Source organism: Neoarius graeffei, chromosome 26, assembly GCF_027579695.1.
Source record: "Neoarius graeffei isolate fNeoGra1 chromosome 26, fNeoGra1.pri, whole genome shotgun sequence".
Taxonomy (NCBI): domain Eukaryota; kingdom Metazoa; phylum Chordata; class Actinopteri; order Siluriformes; family Ariidae; genus Neoarius; species Neoarius graeffei.
Window position 1 is genome coordinate 6437082 of NC_083594.1, and position 25425 is coordinate 6462506.

Consider the following 25425-nt stretch of genomic DNA (forward strand, 5'->3'; position numbering starts at 1 on the left):
GCTCCATGGAATCCTCCCCGTTCGCGGACTTGGTCCACGCCCTCGCCACGGCTCAGCAGAGCCAGCACCAGGCACTCGTCACGTTCCGAAAGGAGCAGGAGCGCCGCTTCGAAGCCCTGGTGCTGGCTCAACAGGAAGATCGAGAGGCGTTCCGGCGGCTCCTCGCGTCGGCGGGGTCCACCAGCGCCCCGGCCGCGGGCCCGTCTCCCCTCACTGTGACCAAGATGGGCCCGCAGGACGACCCCGAGGCTTTCATCACCTTGTTCGAGCAAGTCGCCGAGGCCTCGGGGTGGCCGATGGAGCAGCGCTCCATCCTCCCCCTCCTCCCCCTCCTGACTGGAGAGGCACAGCTGGCCGCATTACAGCTCCCCGCCAACCGCCGGCTGGCCTACGCTGACCTTCGCCGGGCCGTCCTCCAGCGCGTGGGGCGCACGCCGGAGCAGCAGCGCCAGCGCTTCCGCACGCTGCGGATGGAGGAAGCAGGCAGCCCGTTCGCGTTCGGCCAGCAGCTCCGGGACGCCTGCTGGCGGTGGCTGAGGGCCGAAGATCGCGACGCCGAGGGAATCATCGACCAGGTGGCGCTGGAACAGTTCGTTGCCCGCTTACCAGCCGGAACCGCGGAGTGGGTCCAGTGCCACCGCCCGGCGTCGCTGGATCAAGCCGTAGGACTGGCGGAGGATCATCTGGCGGCTGTACCGGCGGCAGGACAACGGATGACATCGTCTTCTGTCTCCTCTTCTCTCTCTCTGTCTTCCCCCCCTCCTCCCGTGTCCCGTCCCCGCCCCATTCCCCCACCACGGAGGCGGGGGCCGGCTCCACCCCAGCCGGTCCGCCGCACCCGTGGTGCCCTCTCGTTTCTCCCTTCTGTGTCTGTCTCTCCCCCCCCCCCAGGTGAGTGAGCCCCAGAACACAGCTGCAGAGGGGAGGCCCGGGCCGGTTTGCTGGCGCTGCGGGGAACCGGGCCACCTGCAGCAACAATGTGCAGCGATGGAGGTGGGGGCGGTGGTGCGGATCCCCGACGCGCCAGAGGCTGCCCTCGATCGGGCCGGAGCGTATCGCATACCGGTAAGTGTACAAGGGGCTACATATCAGGCCTTGGTGGATTCAGGCTGCAATCAGACCTCGATCCGCCAAAGCCTGGTGCAAGACGAGGCATTGGGGGGAGCACAAGGGGTGAAGGTGTTGTGTGTGCACGGGGATATTCACAGCTACCCGTTGGTGTCGGTCCACATATATTTTAGAGGGGAAAAATCTATAGTAAAGGCGGCGGTTAATCCTCGCCTTACCCACTCTTTGATCTTGGGGACCGATTGGCCGGGATTTCGGGGTTTAATGGCACGCCTAGTAAAGAGTGGGTCCTGCCGGTTGACGGGGGAGGGTCCTGGTGTCGCTTTGGCTGGAGCAGCGGTTGCAGAGCCGTCTACGTCATCTCCGCGACAGGGGGAGGAGCCGCCGGCCCCTCCTCTTTCTATTGGGGAATCCCTCGTGGATTTCCCACTGGAACAATCGCGAGACGAGACTCTGCGACACGCGTTTGACCAAGTGAGAGTAATCGATGGTCAAACGCTCCAGCCGAACGCCACCCCATCCTTCCCCTATTTTTCCATTTTGAAGGATAGATTATACCGAGTGACGCAGGACACTCAGACGAAAGAGCGAGTCACCCAGTTATTAATTCCAAAGAGCCGCCGGGAATTGGTATTCCAGGCGGCCCACTTTAATCCCATGGCGGGACACCTCGGGCAGGATAAGACACTCGCCCGGATAATGGCCCGATTCTATTGGCCGGGGATTCGCGGCGACGTCCGTAAGTGGTGTACGGCGTGCCGCGAATGCCAGTTAGTAAATCCAGCGGCCATTCCAAAAGCGCCCTTGCGCCCCCTACCATTAATCGAGACCCCGTTCGAAAGAATTGGGATGGATCTCGTCGGGCCATTAGATCGGTCAACACGAGGGTACCGCTTTATATTAGTTCTGGTCGACTATGCAACGCGATACCCGGAAGCGGTGCCTCTTCGCAATATCTCAGCACGCAGTATTGCAGAGGCCCTCTTCCACGTCATCTCCCGGGTTGGAATCCCGAAAGAGATTCTGACTGACCAAGGCACCTCGTTTATGTCACGAACACTGAGCGAACTGTATGGGCTACTAGGTATTAAGCCGATCCGCACCAGCGTTTATCACCCACAGACGGACGGTTTAGTTGAACGGTTCAATCGCACCCTCAAGAATATTATTAAAAAATTCGTAAGTGAGGACGCACGTAACTGGGATAAGTGGCTCGAATCCTTGTTGTTTGCAGTGCGAGAGGTCCCCCAAGCCTCCACGGGGTTTTCCCCGTTTGAATTATTATACGGGCGTAAGCCGCGCGGCATCTTAGATGTACTGCGGGAGAATTGGGAGGAGGGACCTTCACAGAGCAAAAGCGAAATTCAGTACGTTATGGATCTGCGCGCAAAACTCCACACGCTCACCCACCTAACTCAGGAGAATTTGCGGCAGGCCCAGGAACGGCAAGCCCGCCTGTACAACAAGGGCACGTGCCTTAGAGAGTTCACTCCGGGAGATAAGGTACTCGTCCTGTTGCCCACGTCGAGCTCCAAATTGATCGCCAAGTGGCAAGGACCCTTTGAGGTCACACGGCGAGTCGGGGACGTCGACTATGAGGTTAGGCGAACGGACAGGGAGGGGGCGCTACAGATCTACCACCTCAATCTGCTGAAACTCTGGAATGAGGAGGTCCCCGTGGCGTTGGTGTCGGTAGTTCCGGAGAAGGCGGAGCTGGGGCCGGAGGTCCCTAAAGGGTCATTGGCATCACGTACCTCTCCGGTCCCCTGTGGAGACCACCTCTCCCCGACCCAACTCGCGGAGGTCGCCCAGTTGCAGGCCGAGTTTTCGGATGTGTTCTCGCCCCTGCCCGGTCGCACGAACCTCATAGAACACCACATAGAGACGCCCCCGGGGGTGGTAGTGCGTAGCCGCCCTTATAGATTACCCGAACACAAAAAAAAGATGGTTCGGGAAGAACTTCAGGCCATGCTCGAAATGGGCATCGTCGAGGAGTCCCACAGTGACTGGAGCAGCCCGGTGGTCTTGGTTCCCAAGGCCGACGGGTCGGTCCGGTTCTGTGTGGACTATAGAAAAGTCAACGCGGTGTCTAAATTCGACGCGTACCCAATGCCTCGTATTGATGAGCTGCTCGATCGACTAGGCACGGCTCGCTTTTACTCGACACTGGATTTGACGAAGGGATATTGGCAGATCCCCTTGACTCCATTATCCCGAGAGAAAACGGCCTTTTCCACACCGTTCGGCTTACACCAGTTCGTCACACTTCCGTTTGGGCTGTTTGGGGCGCCCGCTACGTTTCAGCGGCTGATGGACCGGGTCCTCCGGCCGCACGCTACCTATGCGGCCGCGTACCTAGACGACATCATTTATAGCAATGACTGGCAGCGGCACCTGCAACACCTGAGGGCCGTCCTTAGGTCGCTGAGGCGGGCGGGGCTCACTGCCAACCCGAAGAAGTGTGCGATTGGGCGGGTGGAAGTACGGTATCTGGGCTTCCACTTGGGCAACGGGCAGGTGCGTCCCCAAATTAATAAGACGGCAGCGATTGCGGCCTGCCCGAGGCCCAAGACCAAAAAGGGGGTGAGACAGTTCCTGGGGCTGGCTGGCTACTATCGTAGGTTTATACCTAATTATTCGGACGTCACCAGCCCGCTGACTGACCTCACTAAAAAGGGGGCGCCAGATCCGGTCCAGTGGACGGAGCAGTGCCAGCGGGCTTTCTCTGAGGTAAAGGCTGCACTGTGTGGGGGGCCACTCTTACACTCCCCTGACTTCTCTCTCCCTTTTTTGTTGCAGACGGATGCATCGGACAGAGGGCTGGGGGCCGTTTTGTCCCAGCAGGTGGAGGGGGAGGACCGCCCAGTCCTATACATCAGCCGCAAGCTGTCAGTGCGTGAGGGGCGCTACAGCACCATTGAGAAAGAGTGCCTGGCGATCAAGTGGGCGGTCCTCGCCCTCCGGTACTACCTGCTGGGGCGCTCTTTCACCCTCTGTTCGGACCACGCGCCCCTCCAGTGGCTCCACCGCATGAAGGATGCCAACGCGCGGATCACCCGTTGGTATCTGGCACTCCAACCCTTCAACTTCAAGGTGGTCCACAGGCCGGGGGCGCAGATGGTCGTGGCGGACTTCCTCTCCCATCAAGGGGGGGGGGGGGGGGGGAGTCGGCTGCGGGCCGGACGGGCGCCCGGCCTGAGTCGGGCGGTGGGGGTATGTGGCAGCGGGGGCGTGGTCAAGCATCGGTCTGTGACAGGAGGGTGGAGCCGGGGAAGGTGAGTGGCAGATTCGCTACACCTGACTGTAATTAACCTGTGTTTTGTGTGTGTTTCCCCAGTAAACCGCTCCCTATTTTAGGAGGCTGAGAGAGCGCAGAGGGAGCGCGACCCGGGATTGGAGGCTGAGTGTGTGTCTGTGAATAGTTAGACTGAAAAGTTTACTAATAAATACGTTGTCACTACCTCCAAACGTTGTCCTGCCGTCCTCTGTGCTCCACCCACGCATTGTCCGCGCTACACACACATGCACCATAATGGGGCATTGGATATTTTTTATTTATTGTTACAGTTAAAGTTTGAGTTTAACTGAAAAATTATAAATCGTTAAAGCATAATGATTATCATAATACCTGTTTTGTTTTGGTTTTTATAAACTTTGTTCACCACTTTCCTTTCACTAAGCTTGTAACTATACCGCAAGCTGGCCTAGTGGTTAGCATGTCCGCCTCTCGATCGGGAGATTGTGAGTTCTACTCACGGTCGGGTCATACCAAAGACCATCATAAAAATGGTACCTACTGCTGTCTGGCAAGGCACGCTGCAATACAGATGCGAGCAGGGAGTCAAACTCTCGCGGTTACCAGAGGACTAGACCCCCACTGCAACCCTAGCTATGTAATAGACGAGAGGCCGAGGGTTACGGAGACTGAGATCAGCGCCGCCCTATGCGCCACATGATGTGGGAAGGGACTTTGAACTAGTAAATACATCGTAATAAAAAGGTTATGGTGAGGACGAGTAAAAATTCTTGCTGTTTGTTTGACAAGTGGATTAAAAAGTTGATGTCGAGCCCTGAGAACCCCGCAGGAATTGATCACATGTAGCAGCCATGTTCTTTATAAACATCAGTGTGTTCTCAATAATTAATTTTCTGTGGTGCTTGGACCCCTAAACGCTACTTTGCAGATTAGAAAGGATAATCACAAAATTTTACTGAAACTCCTCATACACTGTTTTTTGTCAGCTGTGTTCTTACTTTATCTGTTTCCTTTTTATCCAGGAGCATGTGGTACCTTCGTCCCCTTGTCTTTGACTCTGCTGGTCCCATGCCATCGATCTGATCGCTATAATGTCCTGTAGAGTTTTGTGACAGGAGCAGATGACACAATGCCATCTTCTGACATCTAGCAAAACACACACGTAGGAGAAAAATTCCACTCTCAAAATTCCAGTAGTGTATTCAACACCACGTTATCATTCCCTGCTTACTTGGTACTGCTTGCTACATAGTTAACCTTGGCAGTGAGAATAAAATGTAGTTAAAGTCATTTTCTTGGCAAACTGCAGTGTCAGTTTCTTTGGAATGGCATGCATTGCATTATCAGTGTGCTAACAAGCTCGCTACAAGTTTGGCTACATAAAACCAAGTAGCAAATGTAGTAAACTTCTTTGAAATGCATAGTATTTACTCGTCATGATTTTATGCAACCGATGTCTATTTTGAAACAATTGCAATTCCAGCAGGACAGGTTCAGCTCCTGAGGACTACAGTACAAAAACCCTTTGTAGGGTTCACAGTGCACTTGCCTATATATAGTGTGCTAAATCACAGTTCTAGCTTGCTAACTAGCAGAATAAATTATATTAGTATAGTTGTACAACAGGCTACATAAAATCCAGCTGAAATAAAATGATTCAAAATCTCATCTCTATTTCTAGCCGCTTTATCCTGTTCTACAGGGTCGCAGGCGAGCTGGAGCCTATCCCAGCTGACTATGGGCGAAAGGCGGGGTACACCCTGGACAAGTCGCCAGGTCATCACAGGGTTGACACATAGACACAGACAACCATTCACACTCACATTCACACCTACGGTCAATTTAGAGTCACCAGTTAACCTAACCTGCATGTCTTTGGACTGTGGGGGAAACCAGAGCACCCGGAGGAAACCCACGCGAACACGGGGAGAACATGCAAACTCCGCACAGAAAGGCCCTCACCGGCCACGGGGCTCGAACCCGGACCTTCTTGCTGTGAGGCGACAGCGCTAGCCACTACACCACCGTGCAGCCCTGATTCAAAATCAAATAGCATATTTCAAAAATATTAAAGCTTCTATATAGATTGTAACCGCTTATACTGCCTTTAAAACAAAAGAAATTAAGCCAGATCTCAGAACTTTCTGGAAAAATTCTTCTCCTAAAGACATCGTTCTATTGACATGATCACTCAAGCCCTAAACATAATTTGAGTATTGAGCCAATCTTTAAAGTAGCTATCAGCAAAAAATAAATTAAAAAAAAATTCTTGCCATCAAAAGCACTAACAGCAACCCTTAAAGGGGCTATAAGCAATTTTACCAGGCCTTGCTAAGTTATTCTCCCATTCTGTTTCTCTGATTTCCACATCATCTCAATTACAAAAAATATTAAGATCCAATATTATTAGAACAAACCATTCTGTTCTCACAGTTAGCTTATTTCACTAACTTATGTAGCTAAATAGATGTTACTTAATGCATTAATTAATTGATAGTCAGTTTTCTGTTGCACTATAAAGCTAATGTTTATTTTGTTTTGCATTTCTTGGCAACCATGGAACCCGCACTTTTCGCTGAATATCAACTGACATTTTCTTTACTAAATTAAGTTACCGATTTATTTCCTGTTTTGATGTTGCCTATTCTTGTATGGGTGGTCTCTTTTTATAGACAGGTTTCTGGCTGTTTTTCCCTGATGATTACAGAATCCAGGGCTGTCACATAGTGTTTTTTTTTTTTATCTTGAATCATCTCGTTCACTGAGAGCTATCTAACATTTAGCTGACATGTTCTTTAAAAAGTGCTTACTGCAGCTTTAAGGAGTCAGTTTTCACAACATAATCATCTCCTCACCCCTTTGCGCAGTTGTGAAGTTTGTTAATAAGTCGTTTCACCTCCAGCAGACAGCACTGGCCTTCCTCCTTCACCCTCACCTCCTCCTCATCCTCATCCGAGGCTGCTTGACCCTCCACCGCCCTCTGCAGGGCTTCCTCTGCCATAATGAGATGAATAAGTCAAGAGTGCTTTCATTTACACTACCATCAACACATAAATAAATGATGAAAATCAGTTATAGAAGTAAAAAAGTTAGAAAATTTGAAAAGCTGAAAAAAATGTAATTAAAAATAATTTTAAACCTTCAGTTAAAGCATCAGTTTCAAACTATCAGTTCAACCTTCAAAATATGAAAAAATAAAAATAGTTCTCACCTCTGATGAGCGTCTCGTCTCGGCCTGTGGGAATCACACGTGCTGTGGGTTCCACAGACTCAACTGGAGGTTCGGTTCTTCTCTCACGTTCAGTCCTGCAGGTGCACCGAGATCTGTGACGAAATAAGAAGTGGAGGAAGTGTTGCAACAACTAAAAGTGTCCTTGTAAGTAGACCAATAAATTTTTACGTTAATTTCTGTTTATAATTGGGGCAGTGGCGGCTCAACGGATTAAAGGCAGAGTAGGTTATTTTTAGAAGCATTTTTTTGTAATATTTCTTGAAATTTGATTTATATCCTGACAGCAGGGGTGGCACGGTGGTGTAGTGGTTAGCGCTGTCGCCTCACAGCAAGAAGGTCTGGGTTCGAGCCCCGTGGCCGGCGAGGGCCTTTCTGTGTGGAGTTTGCATGTCCTCCCCGTGTCTGCGTGGGTTTCCTCCGGGTGCTCCGGTTTCCCCCACAGTCCAAAGACATGCAGGTTAGGTTAACTGGTGACTCTAAATTGAGCGTAGGTGTGAATGTGAGTGTGAATGGTTGTCTGTGTCTATGTGTCAGCCCTGTGATGACCTGGCGACTTGTCCAGGGTGAACCCCGCCTTTCGCCCGTAGTCAGCTGGGATAGGCTCCAGCTTGCTTGTGACCCTGTAGAAGGATAAAGCGGCTAGAGATAATGAGATGAGATGAGGTTTGTCCAAGTTGTGGGAACTTTGTCGCCATCTGGTGGCCATTTTAGATTATCATCTGCCTTTTGCTATGTGTCGTTGTGTTCTGTTCTAACTCACTTCACCTGTGCCTCATTGTCTTTGTCATGTGACCTCAGTCACCCCGTTTAAAGCTAGCCTTAGTTTCCTGTTCTGTGAAAGAAACTGTTCTCTCAAGCTTTCTGCTTGGTGGTGCTGGTCTCTTGGATTGTATAATTATTTCCCTTTTTATGGAACTGTGGATTTGAGCTGTTTTTCTGAGTTATGACCTTGAACTTTGTTTTTATGGCATAAAGAACCCTTTAGTTCAACAAAAGTCTCTGCACTTGAGTCAATCCCCATCCTAGTTAGCTCATCAGTATATTAACATAGACACCTGGGTTCATATCTCATCCTGGTGTCAATTTGATCATTTTATTCAGTCTGAATGAAATGACTGGATGATTTTATTATGCCTGTCTATCTGCCTACCTGTGTTCATTCTGCCTGCGTGTATGACTGGAGTCTTCCACAAGGCTAGGTAGACGTATTGTTAAAGCTAGTGAGCAAGAACAGCTGTGAGGACTAACAATAACCATGTTCATGGTTTACGTTCATTATGATAATGCTAGGTGTTGTCTCATTCACATGGAAGAAATGACAATGAAGTGCTACACTGATCTTCCAGCAGTTGTCAGGCGGTCCACATTCATGTGTTTTGGAGGCAGGGTTTTGGAAGGAGGGCTGAAGGGAGGGGGTGGGATTTTTTTTTTTTTGAATACTTTCAAAATTGGGGCGGCACGGTGGTGTAGCGGTTAGCGCTGTCGCCTCACAGCAAGAAGGTCCGGGTTCGAGCCCCGTGGCCGGCAAGGGCCTTTCTGTGTGGAGTTTGCATGTTCTCCCCGTGTCCGCGTGGGTTTCCTCCGGGTGCTCCGGATTCCCCCACAGTCCAGACATGCAGGTTAGGTTAACTGGTGATTCTAAATTGACCGTAGGTGTGAATGTGAGTGTGAATGGTTGTCTGTGTCTATGTGTCAGCCCTGTGATGACCTGGTGACTTGTCCAGGGTGTACCCCGCCTTTCGCCCGTAGTCAGCTGGGATAGGCTCCAGCTTGCCTGCGACCCTGTAGAACAGGATAAAGCAGCTAGAGATAAGGAGATGAGAATTTCAAAATCTAACTTATAGACTGGTACCAAAATTCAAAAAAGTGCTTATTTAAGGAGTTAAAGGCATTTTAGAGACAAAGTCGGCAAACAGTCTTATTTTGTCAATTTGGGTGTGCCGAATTCAAATCTGCAATATGCCGAGCTCTATCTGACCTCTGTTGACCTCTAGAGGTCACTGAACTTTGGGCCTGTAAACATCTCAGCTGAACCCAGTTTCTCAGCTTTCTAAGGAATGAAATGTACTAAAATGATTAATGAAGTTAGCAAATGGCCTTGTTTGTTAAATGTTTGGGTGCTGAATTCATTTTTCATTTGTAAAACAACATATGACCTCTGATAACCTCAAAGTCATTAAACTTGGCCTATAGGCCTATGCATTTTAACGGCATTTTTAAACTGACTTTACTCCCCCAAAAAGAATATGAACAGACAAAAAACAAATAGAAAGGAACAAATACAACATTAAATGCCAGTCCATGTACATGTGACTTACTTTTCACAATGAGAATGCCCAGGCGATCACCTTACATAACATTGCATTACATTTAGTGGTTATTGTTTATACAAAGCTACTGAAAAAAGGACAGATTCAGCAGCATACACAATGTGGGGGCATACAGGGTATACAGGTTAATCAGGGTTAGTATATATGAGAGTTTTTTTCTTTGTTTGTTTTTTGTAAAGGCTTTACCCCGTTTAAAACAAAAAACAAACAAAGAAAAAAACTCTCATATATACTAACCCTGATTAACCTGTATACCCTGTATGCCCCCACATTTTGTATGCTGCTGAATGTCCTTTTTTCAGTAGCTTTGTATAAACAATAACCGCTAAATGTAATGCAATGTTATGTAAGGTGATCGCTAGGCATTCTCATTGTGAAAAGTAAGTCACATGTACATGGACTGGCATTTAATGTTGTATTTGTTCCTTTCTATTTGTTTTTTGTCTGTTCATATTCTTTTTGGGGGTCAGTTTAAAAATGCCGTTAAATGCATAGGCCTATAGGCCAAGTTTAATGACCTTGAGGTTATCAGAGGTCATATGTCGTTTTACAAATGAAAAATGAATTCAGCACTCAAACATTTAACAAACAAGGCCATTTGCTAACTTCATTAATCATTTTAGTACATTTCATTCCTTAGAAAGCTGAGAAACTGGGTTCAGCTGAGACGTTTATAGGCCCAAAGTTCAATGACCTCTAGAGGTCAACAGAGGTCAGATAGAGCTCGGCATATTGCAGATTTGAATTCGGCACACCCAAATTGACAAAATAAGACCGTTTGCCGACTTTGTCTCAAAAATGCCTTTGGGTGTCACAATTCTGGATTTTGGTACCAGTCTATTACTCTTGCTGGTTTCTCCAAAATTACCTCCCCTGCCTTTTAAGGCTCAAGGTTACTAACAGGCATGTCAGGGGTTCAAGCCCCAGCAGTGCCCAGCCACCATTGTTGAGACCTCAGGTAAAAGCTGAACTGATAGGGTTAAGGGTTAACTACATTGGCTGGACATAAAGGTGTGAAAAAGATATAAAAAAAGAACTTTATAAATCTCAGGTCAGGACTGTAAAATTTTTAATCTAGGGTGACTTAAATTACTTTTATTTTTCTTTAGCCAAACTCATAGTTTCATGTGTTTTTGTGTACTTCCACATTTGGTGTTTTCCAGCCTAAAACACATTAAATGAATTTATATTGACATGTGGGCGGCACGGTGGTGTAGTGGTTAGTGCTGTTGCCTCACAACAAGGAGGTCCGGGTTCGAGCCCCGTAGCCGGCGAGGGCCTTTCTGTGCGGAGTTTGTATGTTCTCCCCATGTCCACGTGGGTTTCCTCTGGGTGCTCCGGTTTCCCCCACAGTCCAAAGACATGCAGGTTAGGTTAACTGGTGAGTCTAAATTGACTGTAGGTGTGAATGTGAGTGTGAATGGTTGTCTGTGTCTATGTGTCAGCCCTGTGATGACCTGGCGACTTGTCCAGGGTGTACCCCGCCTTTCGCCCGTAGTCAGCTGGGATAGGCTCCAGCTTGCCTGCGACCCTGTAGAACAGGATAAAGCGGCTACAGATAACGAGATGAGATTGACGTGTTCATGCCTTTACTGATTCTGGTGCTGTATTTTTGTGATGTCTGTGAGAAGTTAGCGGTTGTGTGCTGCACGGTCACAGAGTGACAATGTTCCTGCTAGCACAGCTACAATGGAGAAAAATAAAAAGTCCACGTTTGCAGTTCCCAAATATAAGCAACAACAATCAAGTTTTCACTTTTTGATGTGACATTAATGAGAACTCCAGCATAGAAATAAACATTAAAGTCCCAGAATGCAATGCAGTTAGCTAGATGATGCACTGAGTTATGGCAGAGGCTCAATTTTGGTGAGTTTGCGATCTTGATTAGCATGAACCTTTGGATGAGGAGGTGAGAGCTGAATAGAGTAAACAACTAAAGCATGAGCTGCTGGAATGACATTGTGGGTAATGTAGGAAAGTGTTAAAGTGAAAATAGAGCAAGAAGTTAAAAGATGTTATACACTGAAACTCATTCCAAAATAAAATTTAGATTCAGTTGAAGGTCATGCTAATTATAAAGATTAACCTGTGTTGTTCAGGATGGATTTTTGCTTTAAGCACCATGTCCCCGAGTTGCATATATTAGGTAATATATTTAACAGCAGGTAGGTGTGTGTGCGGATACAGCGTTGTGTGCCAATGTAGACAGTAAGCTAACCTGCAGGCAGAAACTTGTCTGTTTAGGAGAGGAATGAGCATTACACCATGACTGAGCTACTCTGAAGATTTAAATTAATCACAGCCACAGGGTGTATGGGTGGAGCAGTAATCACGATAAACCTGAAGATAAAGATATCAAATATCTATCTAATTGCTTCCTCAGAACTTCTCAAGTTTCATCACATACTTTACATTTTAAACTGATGGTTACAAGACATTTCAGAATCATATATCAAATTCTGGATTCTGATTGGTCAGAAAGTGTTGATTAGTTTTCTTTAAATGTCCTCTAACATCACAGCCTCAATTGTTTTATTATTTACTTAATACTTCTTCAGCAGCCCATGTGATCACGTCTTTGTCCAGAGCCTCAATGTCACACTGTCGTCATGGATATTTTATCCTCTGTATACATGTAAGATGACAAGACGTATTCTCCTGAATTGAAGTCACTGCCGTGGGCTGTGTTGGTGAACGAGAGCAAGTTTTAGACTGGGGAGGGAGGAAACTAAACCACACAGCTTTGAAGTTTGTTGGGCTCTGTGAGCAGCTGATTCGCTTCCAGACTCGAGAGAGCAAAACGGGCACTAGAACAGGATGCACTAAAATGCTGTAATGACACGCTGCAGTGACTAAAGCAGTCAGTCACACTGAAAGGATAATGAGTAATGGGCTAAAACAGGAAGCTAACCTGCCATGTGTTGGGATTGTCATCAAGGTGTTTCTAAGAAAAAACGAGCATCCTGAAAAGTTACGCATCCCTACAAATGTGCTCATGAATTTAATTCCACTCCCAGACCACGCTCATCATCTGACTCATCTCCGATCCTCCTTATCCTCAGGGCTCAAATTAATATCCACCAGAGTGAAATCTTCTAAACATGTGAGGGATCCCCTGGAGTGAAAACTGAGATTCTTTAGAAAAGAAAAGTCTGTGGTGATGGGAATAACATGAGGAACTTTGGTGTATTTTTAAAAATGAAGCTTTGGCAGATTATTGTGGGTTTTTTTTGTTTTTTCACAATACTACACTGGTGGTGTATAATGGATGTGTGCGCGTGCGTGTGTGTGAGAGACAGAAAGAACACACTGCTTTGCAACAAGGAATACAGTATAAATCTAATCAACATCCAGAACATTTTTGGGGGGAAAAAAATTGCTGCCCACTCAACCCACTGATTGGCACAATCTGAAGTGGGCGTGGCCTAATATTCTGATAAGCATATTTGATTGACAGCAAATCTATCCAAAATTAATAACTTGCTACATTAGAGTCAAGTTGAACTAAACACAACAACATGATTTGGGTTGTTCGTTCTTACATGTACCAACCGATCAATGATTTTGAGAATCAGTCAAAAGTTTTTGACACCTCTTCATAAAATTGTGTGTTACATACACATTATAATATGTTCAGTGTCGTATTCAGGAAACTAAACTAAGATGGACTGATGCTGTTTTAACTCGAAAATCCAATCACAGGATTATACAACAGTTGTTCAGTATAGCTACATTACATGCTTAATGTGTTGATATGGGGGGGGAGAAATCAGTCTCAATTACATATTAAAGGAACAGTCCACCATACTTCCATAATGAAATATGTTCTTTTCTGAATTGAGACAAGCTTATCCGTACCTCTCCGAGCTTTGCGCGATCTCCCAGTCAGTCAGACGCGCTGTTACTCCTGTTTACTCCTGTTAGCAATGTAGCTAGGCTCTGCATGGCCAACGTTATTTTTTGGGGCTGTAGTTAGATGCGACCAAACTCTTCCACGTTTTTCCTGTTTACATAGGTTTATATGACCAGTGACATGAAACAAAGTTCAGTTAAAAAAATTGAGTGAGTGAAGGTATCAATGCACTGTCGAAGCGCGCAGAAGGTGTTAGTACGCCTGTCATTATAGTGCGGACTTTCCATAGCATAGAAAATCGCCACGTTTCAATTTTTTTAACTGAATTTTGTTTCATATCACTGGTCATATAAACCTATGTAAACAGGAAAAACGTGGAGGAGTTTGGTCACATCTAACTACAGCCCCAAAAAATACCGTTGGCCATACTGAGCCTAGCTACATTGCTAACAGGAATAAACAGGAGTAACAGTGCGTCTGACTGACTGGGAGGTCGCGCAAAGCCCGGAGAGGTACAGATAAGCTCGTCTCAATTCAGAAAAGAACATATTTCATTATGGAAGTACGGTGGACTGTTCCTTTAAAGCTAGTCAGCGCCTTCATGATTCAATTCATAACACATGGTGCTCAGCTAAACATGGACACACCTCCTAACATCACTGTCCCTGAGACCTTCTAGGACCTTCTAGAAAGAGTCTCCAGAGGAGTTTTACACTTTGTGGAGACAGGAAAAAAATAGAGAGAGAGATTTAGGCACTGCCTAAAAGATGAGCTCCCATCTGTTTCTGGGTTGTAGAATTTTCTTATATCATAGCCAGCATCTTTTGTTTTATTTCTTGACCGGCTATAACACTGGCCACTAGGCGGCGTGTCTGACTGGTAATTACTAACACTGGCCACTAGGCGGCGTGTCTGACCGGTAATTACTAACACTGGCCACTAGGCGGCGTGTCTGACCGGTAATTACTAACACTGGCCACTAGGCGGCGTGTCTGACCGGTAATTACTAACACTGGCCACTAGGCGGCGTGTCTGACCGGTAATTACTAACACTGGCCACTAGGCGGCGTGTCTGACCGGTAATTACTAACACTGGCCACTAGGCGGCGTGTCTGACCGGCAATTACTATCACTGGCCACTAGGCGGCGTGTCTGATCGGCAATTACTAACACTGGCCACTAGGCGGCGTGTCTGACCGGTAATTACTATCACTGGCCACTAGGCGGCGTGTCTGACCGGTAATTACTATCACTGGCCACTAGGCGGCGTGTCTGACCGGTAATTACTAACACTGGCCACTAGGCGGCGTGTCTGACCGGTAATTACTAACACTGGCCACTAGGCGGCGTGTCTGACCGGTAATTACTAGCACTGGCCACTAGGCGGCGTGTCTGACCGGTAATTACTAGCACTGGCCACTAGGCGGCGTGTCTGACCGGTAATTACTAGCACTGGCCACTAGGCGGCGTGTCTGACCGGTAATTACTAGCACTGGCCACTAGGCGGCGTGTCTGACCGGTAATTACTATCACTGGCCACTAGGCGGCGTGTCTGACCGGTAATTACTATCACTGGCCACTAGGCGGCGTGTCTGACTGGTAATTACTAACACTGGCCACTAGGCGGCGTGTCTGACTACACTGGCCACTAGGCGGCGTGTCTGACGTAATTACTATCACTGGCCACTAGGCGGCGTGTCTGACCGGTAATTACTATCACTGGCCACTAGGCGGCGTGTCTGACCGGTAATTACTATCACTGGCCACTAGGCGGCGTGTCTGACCGGTAATTACTAACACTGGCCACTAGGCGGCGTGTATGACCGGCAATTACTATCACTGGCCACTAGGCGGCGTGTCTGACCGGTAATTACTAACACGGGCCACTAGGCGGAGTGTATGACCGGCAATTACTAACACTGGCCACTAGGCGGCGTGTATGACCGGCAATTACTATCACTGGCCACTAGGCGGCGTGTCTGACCGGTAATTACTAACACTGGCCACTAGGCGGAGTGTATGACCGGTAATTACTAACACTGGCCACTAGGCGGCGTATATGACCGGTAATTACTATCACTGGCCACTAGGCGGCGTGTATGACGTAATTACTATCACTGGCCACTAGGCGGAGTGTCTGACCGGTAATTACTAATACTGGCCACTAGGCGGCGTGTATGATCGGTAATTACTATCACTGGCCACTAGGCGGTGTATGACTGGTAATTACTAACACTGACCACTAGGCGGTGTGTCTGACAGGTAATTACTAACACTGGCCACTAGGCGGTGTATGACTGGTAATTACTAACACTGGCCACTAGGCGGTGTATGACTGGTAATTACTAACACTGGCCACTAGGCGGTGTGTCTGACAGGTAATTACTAACACTGGCCACTAGGCGGTGTATGACTGGTAATTACTAACACTGGCCACTAGGCGGTGTATGACCGGTAATTACTAACACTGGCCACTAGGCGGTGTGTCTGACAGGTAATTACTAACACTGGCCACTAGGCGGTGTATGACTGGTAATTACTAACACTGGCCACTAGGCGGTGTATGACCGGTAATTACTAACACTGGCCACTAGGCGGTGTGTATGACTGGTAATTATGAACACTGGTATGGTGGAGGGTCGCACAGGACCGAAACCATCAGAAAACAACTGGATGGGTTTCTTTATGTATCCACACTCTATGCTTATGGGGTTCCGCTATAAATACAGGTCAGGAATTAAATTTATAGCTGGTATAATGCCAGTGATAACAGGAACTAACTTAACTACATTAAACGGATTAAAAAAAAACAAATACAAATTTTAATTTGGCAAATTGCTGTAAATTGAATAAAACAGTTCAAGACTTGGTAACATTGGCAACTTCAGGGTGGTTGCAGAAACTCCACTTCATCAGACCTTTCTACTGTTGATTATTTTTCTATAATTGTGTGAGACAGAGTGTTTTATTCTTTACATAATGTATTAGGGCGGCGCGGTGGTGTAGTGATTAGCGCTGTCGCCTCACAGCAAGAAGGTCCGGGTTCGAGCCCCGTGGCCGGCGAGGGCCTTTCTGTGCGGAGTTTGCATGTTCTCCCCGTGTCCACGTGGGTTTCCTCCGGGTGCTCCGGTTTCCCCCACAGTCCAAAGACATGCAGGTTAGGTTAACTGGTGACTCTAAATTGACCGTAGGTGTGAATGTGAGTGTGAATGGTTGTCTATGTGTCAGCCCTGTGATGACCTGGCGACTTGTCCAGGGTGTACCCCGCCTTTCGCCCGTAGTCAGCTGGGATAGGCTCCAGCTTGCCTGCGACCCTGTAGAAGGATAAAGCGGCTACAGATAATGATGATGAGATTTCCTTGATGTTCAGTTAACTACGAGTAATGATAAAGACGATAATGCGCAGCCCGTACTGTCTTACTCGTGCTTCGCTTCTGTGTCTGTTTACATTTCGCAACAAGAGTAAAGTAGCGCGAAGCTCACTGAAAATATTATGAGCAGAAATTGAATAACGCTGTACGTACTTTAAAAGCTACTGGGATAATAAAAGGTCCCAAAACATCGAGTATTAATATTTTATCTCTTGAAATCTCATCTGATCTCATTATCTCTAGCCGCTTTATCTTGTTCTACAGGGTCGCAGGCAAGCTGGAGCCTATCCCAGCTGACTACGGGCGAAAGGCGGGGTACACCCTGGACAAGTCGCCAGGTCATCACAGGGCTGACACATAGACACAGACAACCATTCACACTCACATTCACACCTACGCTCAATTTAGAGTCACCAGTTAACCTAACCTGCATGTCTTTGGACTGTGGGGGAAACCGGAGCACCCGGAGGAAACCCACGCGGACACGGGGAGAACATGCAAACTCCACACAGAAAGGCCCTCGCTGGCCACGGGGCTTGAACCTGGACCTTCTTGCTGTGAGGCGACAGTGCTAACCACTACACCACCGTGCCGCCCTTCTCTTGAAATCGAAGTTAAAAAAAAAAAATCAAATCTCAGATGTTTTTTGCAATTTTAGGATTTTTTAACTTATACTCAGTTTCGAACTGTTGAAGCTCACTGCTATGAGATGCCAATTTTTCCCTATTTTTCAGATCGCTTGATTTGAAAGATTCTGGCTTTTATTACTATTCTTCTTAATAACAACCAGGAAATCTGGGGCAAAGGTTTTTTTTGATAAGCCTACAGTATTTGGTTTTGATTGCCGTATCCATAGTTAATAGAGGGACTAATAACTATGCCGTGTCGTAAAACGATGATGGTTAGAAAATAGGTAAATTGACAGCATTTTTTATAATAATTAAGACTTATTTTAAATGATTTTTACTCATCTTATCCATAGTTTTAAATGCTTTGTTTTAAAGTTTTCTTTCACTTCGAAAATAACGAGTTTTAACTCAAAATCGTCTCTAAATTCACTGTCGTCCTATATGTTTGTTTGGCCGGTGTGCACGGTCGTGGTCACGTGATGGTACAGTTCAACATCAGAATCGAAACAAAAGGCCGGTCCTTTGAAGTTTGCCGGGTTTCCTAACCATCTCCTCTATTAACTATGCTGTCTGCAACTGAGGCCTCGATGTCTCAAATTATGGTTCTTCTCAGGTTTGTTTACCCCAAATTACATGCATGTAAAAGATCAGAAATTCTGGCAGAGACTGCGGACATTGGAAAGTCACCAGTTATTTTACTTTGTACCATATTAGTTTTGTACATTTTTATTATCCTTCACTGACATATTGTTGTTTCATCAGATTTGTTCCGTTACAAAATACCAGAAAAGCACAGTCTACCTGAATGTCTCCAGTTCAGCCTCGAGCTTTTGGACTTTCTCCTGGAGTGGCCTGACCTGCTGCGCCTGCTCCTGGATGTCTCTGACCCTCGCCAGGCCTGCAGCGAGAGCTGCTCTCGCCTCCTCTGCCCTCCTCTTTATCTCAGTGCTCTCTCTTCTCAGCCTTGCCACCGTTTCGTCCAGCCTGCTGACCTCGCCATACGCCGACACAAGCTCCTCCTCCAGCCGCTGGCTAAACCTCATGGCTTCCTCCAGCTGGCCATCACGTGAAGCACGGATCAGCTCAAGCTCTCGGAGCAGGTCCTTTGTGCGCCTGGTTTGTTTAGTTTGCCTCGGTTTGGGCTCGCTGCCAGTAAAACAGGTTTGCCTTTTGGTGATATGTGGAGAGCTTTTGCCAGGTGCGTACTGACGCTCCCTCCTCAGAGCCACCTCGAGGGACATGCAGCGAGCATCGCTGCTCTGGAGAGCCGAGCGCAGGTCTTCCACAAGCTCTCTCAGACTGGCGTTCTCCATCTCCACCTGCTCCTGCCATGAGGTGTGCTGACATTTCTGTCCTGCAGTTAATGGAGTAAACGTTAATGTATTTTTGAAAAGATGCAATTTAATATAAATCTTTTGCTCTCTGGACTATTTGCCATTTTCAATGCAGCATGTCTCTGTTACAGTATATCTTTACCAACTTTCTACATCGTGCTGTCCACCCTTTCTTTGCACAGAACGTGATTGATGCTGCTGTGACAAGGAATGTATCCCTACAGCACCGACACCTTCATTTTCAACTTTCATTCTGTGTTGCAAAGATGCCCAGGACATTTAAATAGAAAATGAAGAAAAAGGGAAGCCAAGCGGATTGGGTTTCTTTCTAGCAAAGAAGAAAACAGGAAGTAGTGATGCATTTCAAAATGCTGCATGGTGCGGTGGTGCTGTGTGTGTGTAGCGTTGCTGCCTCACAGTTCCAGGATCCTTGGTTTGATCCTGAGCTCGGGTTATCATCAGTGTGGAGTTTCACATGTTCTCCGTTACCCCTTTTCGACCAACAGGGAACGGGTTCTTGAACCGGTTCCATTCAGGATACTTTGAACCTTGCTGCCAGCTAGTGAACCGGCCCATTTTTTCATCAGTTTTGAGTGGAAACATTTTAATCAAGGATGCATCATGAACAGAAGGTGTTGCACAACTCACAGTGGGAGTAAACCGTAGTCACAAGATGGCGGTCTGCATTGATTACCTGTGAGCTTTTGTTCTGTTATTGCAGATATTCGTTTTCGGACCATTTTTTTAAATTATACCCCCGCTCTGGGGGGGGTGGGGGGGGGGGGGGGGGGTACTGGTTTACCTCTGTCTGTGTCCCCGTATCTCCATCCATCCGAAACACCCTTTTTCTCAGCAACCACAAATCATAGCTACTTGGTACCAAAATTCGGCTTGGGGTTCTATACCGTTTTTCAGGTCTGTCACACACTGACTTCCTGTTTACTGACTGAATATATTTACGAAACATATAGCGTGGATTTACAAAATTTTCATAACATTTTTCTCAGCAACTACAAATCACAACTGCTTGATATTTGGTACCGAGCTTCAGCTTGGGGTTCTATACTGTGTATACCATTTTCAGGTCTGTCCCACATCAACTTCCTGTTTACCGGCCACGTATTCACGAAACATACAGGGTGGATTTTGACGCTATTTCAAGAAGCAAAATGCCATTTCAAAATGAGTTGACCAGGATGCTATTTGAAATCCCTGGGGAGAGACACTGCTCTTTACTTTACTTGTTTCAGGGTTCATTATTTGTTTAAGTCAACATTCATAATATGTGTCCTATTCCTTCGAATGCTTGCATTCTGACAGAAGCGAGAGCGGGGAGATACGCAAGTGAGCAGTAGCTCACAGTCGATCTTGTTTTTTCTGAAGATGTCTCTTTTTTTGTTGCGTTCTCCATTCCTGCACTCCGCTTCCTCTCCAAACTAATGACACGCCCACCGCTGTCATCATGGTTCATGCTGGAAAAACCAGCTATATTTTGGTTCCAACTACTGTAGGAAACTACTTTTCAGGATCTGAATGTATTTGTTTCTGGTCGAAGTGCTCTCATCTCATCTCATCATCTCTAGCCGCTTTATCCTGTTCTACAGGGTCGCAGGCAAGCTAGAGCCTATCCCAGCTGACTACGGGCGAAAGGCGGGGTACACCCTGGACAAGTCGCCAGGTCATCACAGGGCTGACACATAGACACAGACAACCATTCACACTCACATTCACACCTACGCTCAATTTAGAGTCACCAGTTAACCTAACCTGCATGTCTTTGGACTGTGGGGGAAACCGGAGCACCCGGAGGAAACCCACGCGGACATGGGGAGAACATGCAAACTCCACACAGAAAGGCCCTCGCCGGCCACGGGGCTCGAACCCGGACCTTCTTGCTGTGAGGCAACAGCGCTAACCACTACACCACCGTGCCACCCCCAAAGTGCTCTCAATGGTTAAAAATTTGATGCGCAAATCAGAACAGAACCGGTTCTGTGTTGGTTGAAAAGCTTTTGTGTCTGTGTGGGTTTCCTCCAGGTTCTCAGGTTTCCTTCACGTCACAAAGCCATGCAAAAAGATGCACTAGAGTGTGAATAAGTGTGCAAAGGTGTATATGTGGACTGGTGTCCTGTTCAGGATGTGTTCCCACTTTGCGCCATGTGTTCCTAGCAGAGCATTTTTTAAGGATTTTCCACTAGGAGACCAACTGGTCTGGGCAATACAATCACAGGCCCCAGAGTCCATGCGGCTGCACCGCTGCAGCATATTCTGTGATGCAAAATGGTTCATCAATCACCATACAGACAAACACACTACAGTGACTACACAGCTATCAAGAGCAATTACCAAGCACAAATGTTATGTCAAAGACACTCAGTTACACAGTCATGACATCAGATTCTGACATCAGCCATCTCAGTAACCAAATTTTAGTTTTGTTTTTCTTAACCAACATGATCTTGTGTGTATATCTTATAACATAGATCTTCGTTTTCCTTGTTAAATGTATACTTACATGGTACTGGTTTAAAATTTGGGTATCCCAGTGAAGCTGGTTTGGCATTGACTAGGAGACCAAATCTGGCCACTGGGAGACCATTTGGTCTCCCAGTAACTATGTTAAAAAATGCTCTGGTTCCTGGGATAGATCGGGCCCTGGGCCCCTGACCAGGATAGAGTGCTTACTTTGACAGTCACATGAAAGCAATCACTAAATCGGCATTTTATCACCTAAAAAACATTTCCAAACTAAGAGGACTTGTGTCAAAAAATGATCTGGAAAAACTTATACATGCCTTCATCTCTAGTAGGGTTGATTACTGCAATGGCCTTTTCACAGTCCTGCCAAAAAAGACCATCAAACGACTTCAGGTGATTCAAAATGCTGCGGCTAGGGTTCTCACACGAACAAAAAGAACAGAGCACATTACTCCAATTCTAAGGTCCCTTCGCTGGCTTCCAGTAAGCTACAGAATTGACTTTAAAGCATTGCTGCTGGTGTACAAATCTCTAAATGGTACAGGGCCCAATTACCTCTCTGATATGTTGCAGCAGCCTAACCCAATCAGATCTACCAGATCGCAGCAGCAAAATTTACTGGTAAAACCTGTTGTTAAAACAAAGTGTGCACTGTAAAACCCGATAAGGTCACTGAGCTCAAAAATTTTATTGAAACCGATTACGTAAAAATTTGAGGTAAGTAACTAAATTTAAGGTAAGATTTCTTAAAAATTACAATTAAGTGTAACTATAGTGTAATTTTTAAGAAATCTTACCTTAAAAAAATTTAGTTACTTACCTCAAAAATTTTTACGTAATCGGTTTCAATAAAATTTTTGAGCTCAGTGACCTTATCGGGTTTTACAGTAGCTACTATGCAGTACAGCTATGGAACCAACTCCCAGAGGACATCAAAAATGCTCCTGCTGTTGGCAGCTTCAAATCTAGACTAAAGACCAAGCTGTTCTCAGATGCTTTCTGCTAACTGATAAATATCATCTTTACATGTTTTAAACTTTACTTAACTTTTATTCTGCTGTTTTTTACTGAACTTTTACTTCATTTTATTATTTTTTTTCTCTCTTCTTCCCCCTTTATTTTATGTAATTTTATTTTCTATTGTTTACTGTTTTGCTTTTACCTCTGTAAAGCACATTGAACTGCCACTGTGTATGAAATGCGCTATAGAAATAAACTTGCCTTGCCTTACAGAAGATTGTAACATCATCTAGTGCAGTGGTTTTATTTAGAAAACAGTAATTCATACATTTAAACAAATAACAAACTGGAAATAAATCCAGGACTGTGGATGAATCTTCCTGCGCCTCGGTCGTTCACCTGCTTGTGCGGATTCCGGTGCGCACGCTTTCACGTCGCGTGACGTCCAGTTTGCAGCACCGTCACGCCTCAAGTCGAAGCTGACGCACTTTCTCCGCCGCACGCGCGGACACCGGAGCCTGATCTCGCGCTCCACGTGCTCGGTTTCCTCGGTAACCGGAAGGCGCGCGGATGTCGGTGCGTCCCGCGCTCGGACGGCGAAGAAGCCGCAGAGGCGCGAGTGAAACTCCCTGAAGGTGAGCGCGGGTGGCAGCGCGGAGCAGCACGCGTCCCGGTCCTCCGCGCTCACACCGAGTACCGAGCAGAGCAGCCGGAAGTCCTGTTCAGACACCAGGTCACTGCTGCTGGCGTAAGCGAGGTGGTGGAAAACCTCTTGCAGGTACTGGTCGATGCCGGTAGCCAGCACCACGATCTCGTTCTCGACCCCGGATTCACGAGAGAAGTGGTGCGCGAGGGCGCAGCGGAGCCACTCGGTTTTACGCGCGGCGCGAATCGGCTGCGGTGCCGCGCACGCTCGAGACATTTCCCTTCCCGACGTTATAAAATCACACACAAGCTGCTGTGCATCAGATGAACACGGAATGAGTTATGAATAAACCCGTAACGGGCGAAAGGAGGGGTGAGGGTCCAGTGCGCGCGCTTCCGGAGGTCCGTGGTTCCTCCTCTACCCGCAGGACTGACAGATGAGATGAAGTTCTGGACCTGTAAACGCCCTGAGCCTCGTCCAATCCCTTCTGCGCTCAGGTTTGACTCTTGAACGCCTGCAGGCACAGCAATGAGGAAGATCAGACCGGGGTTGCCAGATTGGTTGGTTTGGGAACACTGTGTAAGAGAAAGTTTTGGGGGAGGGTTTTGGAGATCATCTCATCTCATTATCTCTAGCTGCTTTATCCTGTTCTACAGGGTTGCAGGCAAGCTGGAGCCTATCCCAGCTGACTACGGGCGAAAGGCGGGGTACACCCTGGACAAGTCGCCAGGTCATCACAGGGCTGACACATAGACACAGACAACCATTCACACTCACATTCACACCTACGGTCAATTTAGAGTCACCAGTTAACCTAACCTGCATGTCTTTGGACTGTGGGGGAAACCGGAGCACCCTGAGGAAACCCACGCAGGCACGGGGAGAACATGCAAACTCCGCACAGAAAGGCCCTTGTCGGCCACGGGGCTCGAACCCAGACCTTCTTGCTGTGAGGCAACAGTGCTAACCACTACACCACGGGGCTCAACAAAGCAAAGTACATCATTGTACCTTTACAAGTACACCGGCTTGTCACTGGATCAGTTCCCTCTAAAGCCAGTATCTCACCGGGCTGTGACAAATTGCGAACGTCATTCGCGAGAGAGTTTCAAAAGTGTCTTGAAACATTCGCGGGGCTTCTCAATTTCCTCGCATGAGTTGCAAAGCGTCGCTCCTTTGTCGCTGAAATTTTGAACATGTTCGAAAAATTCGTGCGACAAAATTTCTCTCAAAATAGCCGCAAATGCGTCGCTGGTGTCGCAAAGCTGTTGCGAACCCTTCTCAAGTCAGTTTCCGTGAGGCTTCCTCTACTTCCCTGCCTGCTGAGGGAAAGCCGGGCTGCAGCAGCCTGCGACTAGTTGAAGACACAATTGCGGTAAAATATGCAAATATCAATTCAGTGTGATTCCAAGTGAAAATTGTCGCTAATTCGCATATGTTATCGCAATTGTTGTGTCTCCAACTAGTCACGCGCTGTCGCAGCCCAGTGACTAACTACCCTAAGATACTTATTTGTACCCTTTATATCCTGATTGGGAACATATATGTACCTTTTTGACCCTAAAAAGGTACACAGTTACCTTGAAGTCCAATAATGAGCCCTGTTAGTGCAGCGGGGGGGCATGGTGGTGTAGTGGTTAGCACTGTCGCCTCACAGCAAGAAGGTCCTGGGTTCGAGCCCAGTGGCCGACGAGGGCCTTTCTGTGTGGAGTTTGCATGTTCTCCCCATGTCTGTGTGGGTTTCCTCCAGGTTCTCCAGTTTCCCCCACAGTCCAAAACATTCTAGGTTCTATTTGAGACCAATGCCCATCTATCCTGAAAGTTCCATGAAGATTGGTCCAGCCATTTTCCCGTAATATCGTTAACAAAAAAACCCAAAGAACTCCGTCCTGGGTGAGGTAAAAAGATTTGTATGGAGTGATGATTGCTGGGATTGATTTTAAGCCCTGGAAATCAGAAACTGTGCCTCATTTCAAGACATGGTCAACAGAACTGAGTAGTGTATCGCACATGAAGAAAAGCTGATACGGCATGATGGACAACCCAAACAAATTCTACAATACTTGGCAAATATTTTTGGATCATCTTGCTCAGTTTGATGGGGACCCCGGACAAGCAAGGTCCACAGTGGGCCGCCCACCTCTTCCTTGTGCACTTGTGTTGAGATATAAGGCTCTAGTGATGGAACAGAATATTTCATTGCCCTGTAATGTATGCCCGGTTTTGTCTTTGCTCCCTATTTAGTTTAAAAAAATTATTTTCTTCATG

At 47.1% G+C, this 25425-nt stretch overlaps 1 protein-coding gene across 3 annotated transcripts in view; it reads right to left on the reverse strand.

Moving 5' to 3' along the window:
* The window catches only part of si:ch211-112f3.4 (EF-hand and coiled-coil domain-containing protein 1), a 28383-nt gene extending 4728 nt beyond the window's left edge, over window positions 1–23655 (reverse strand). For all 3 annotated transcript variants that reach the window (XM_060910666.1, XM_060910667.1, XM_060910668.1), the window contains exons 1-5: window positions 22911–23655; window positions 18541–19093; window positions 7536–7648; window positions 7180–7318; window positions 5323–5470 (exon numbers count right to left, since the gene is read on the reverse strand). In XM_060910666.1, coding sequence (XP_060766649.1) covers window positions 5323–5470; window positions 7180–7318; window positions 7536–7648; window positions 18541–19093; window positions 22911–23433 — 1476 coding nt within the window. In that variant the 5' untranslated portion in view covers window positions 23434–23655. The remainder of the gene's footprint in view (window positions 1–5322; window positions 5471–7179; window positions 7319–7535; window positions 7649–18540; window positions 19094–22910) is intronic.
* Between the last annotated feature and the right edge of the window lie 1770 nt (window positions 23656–25425).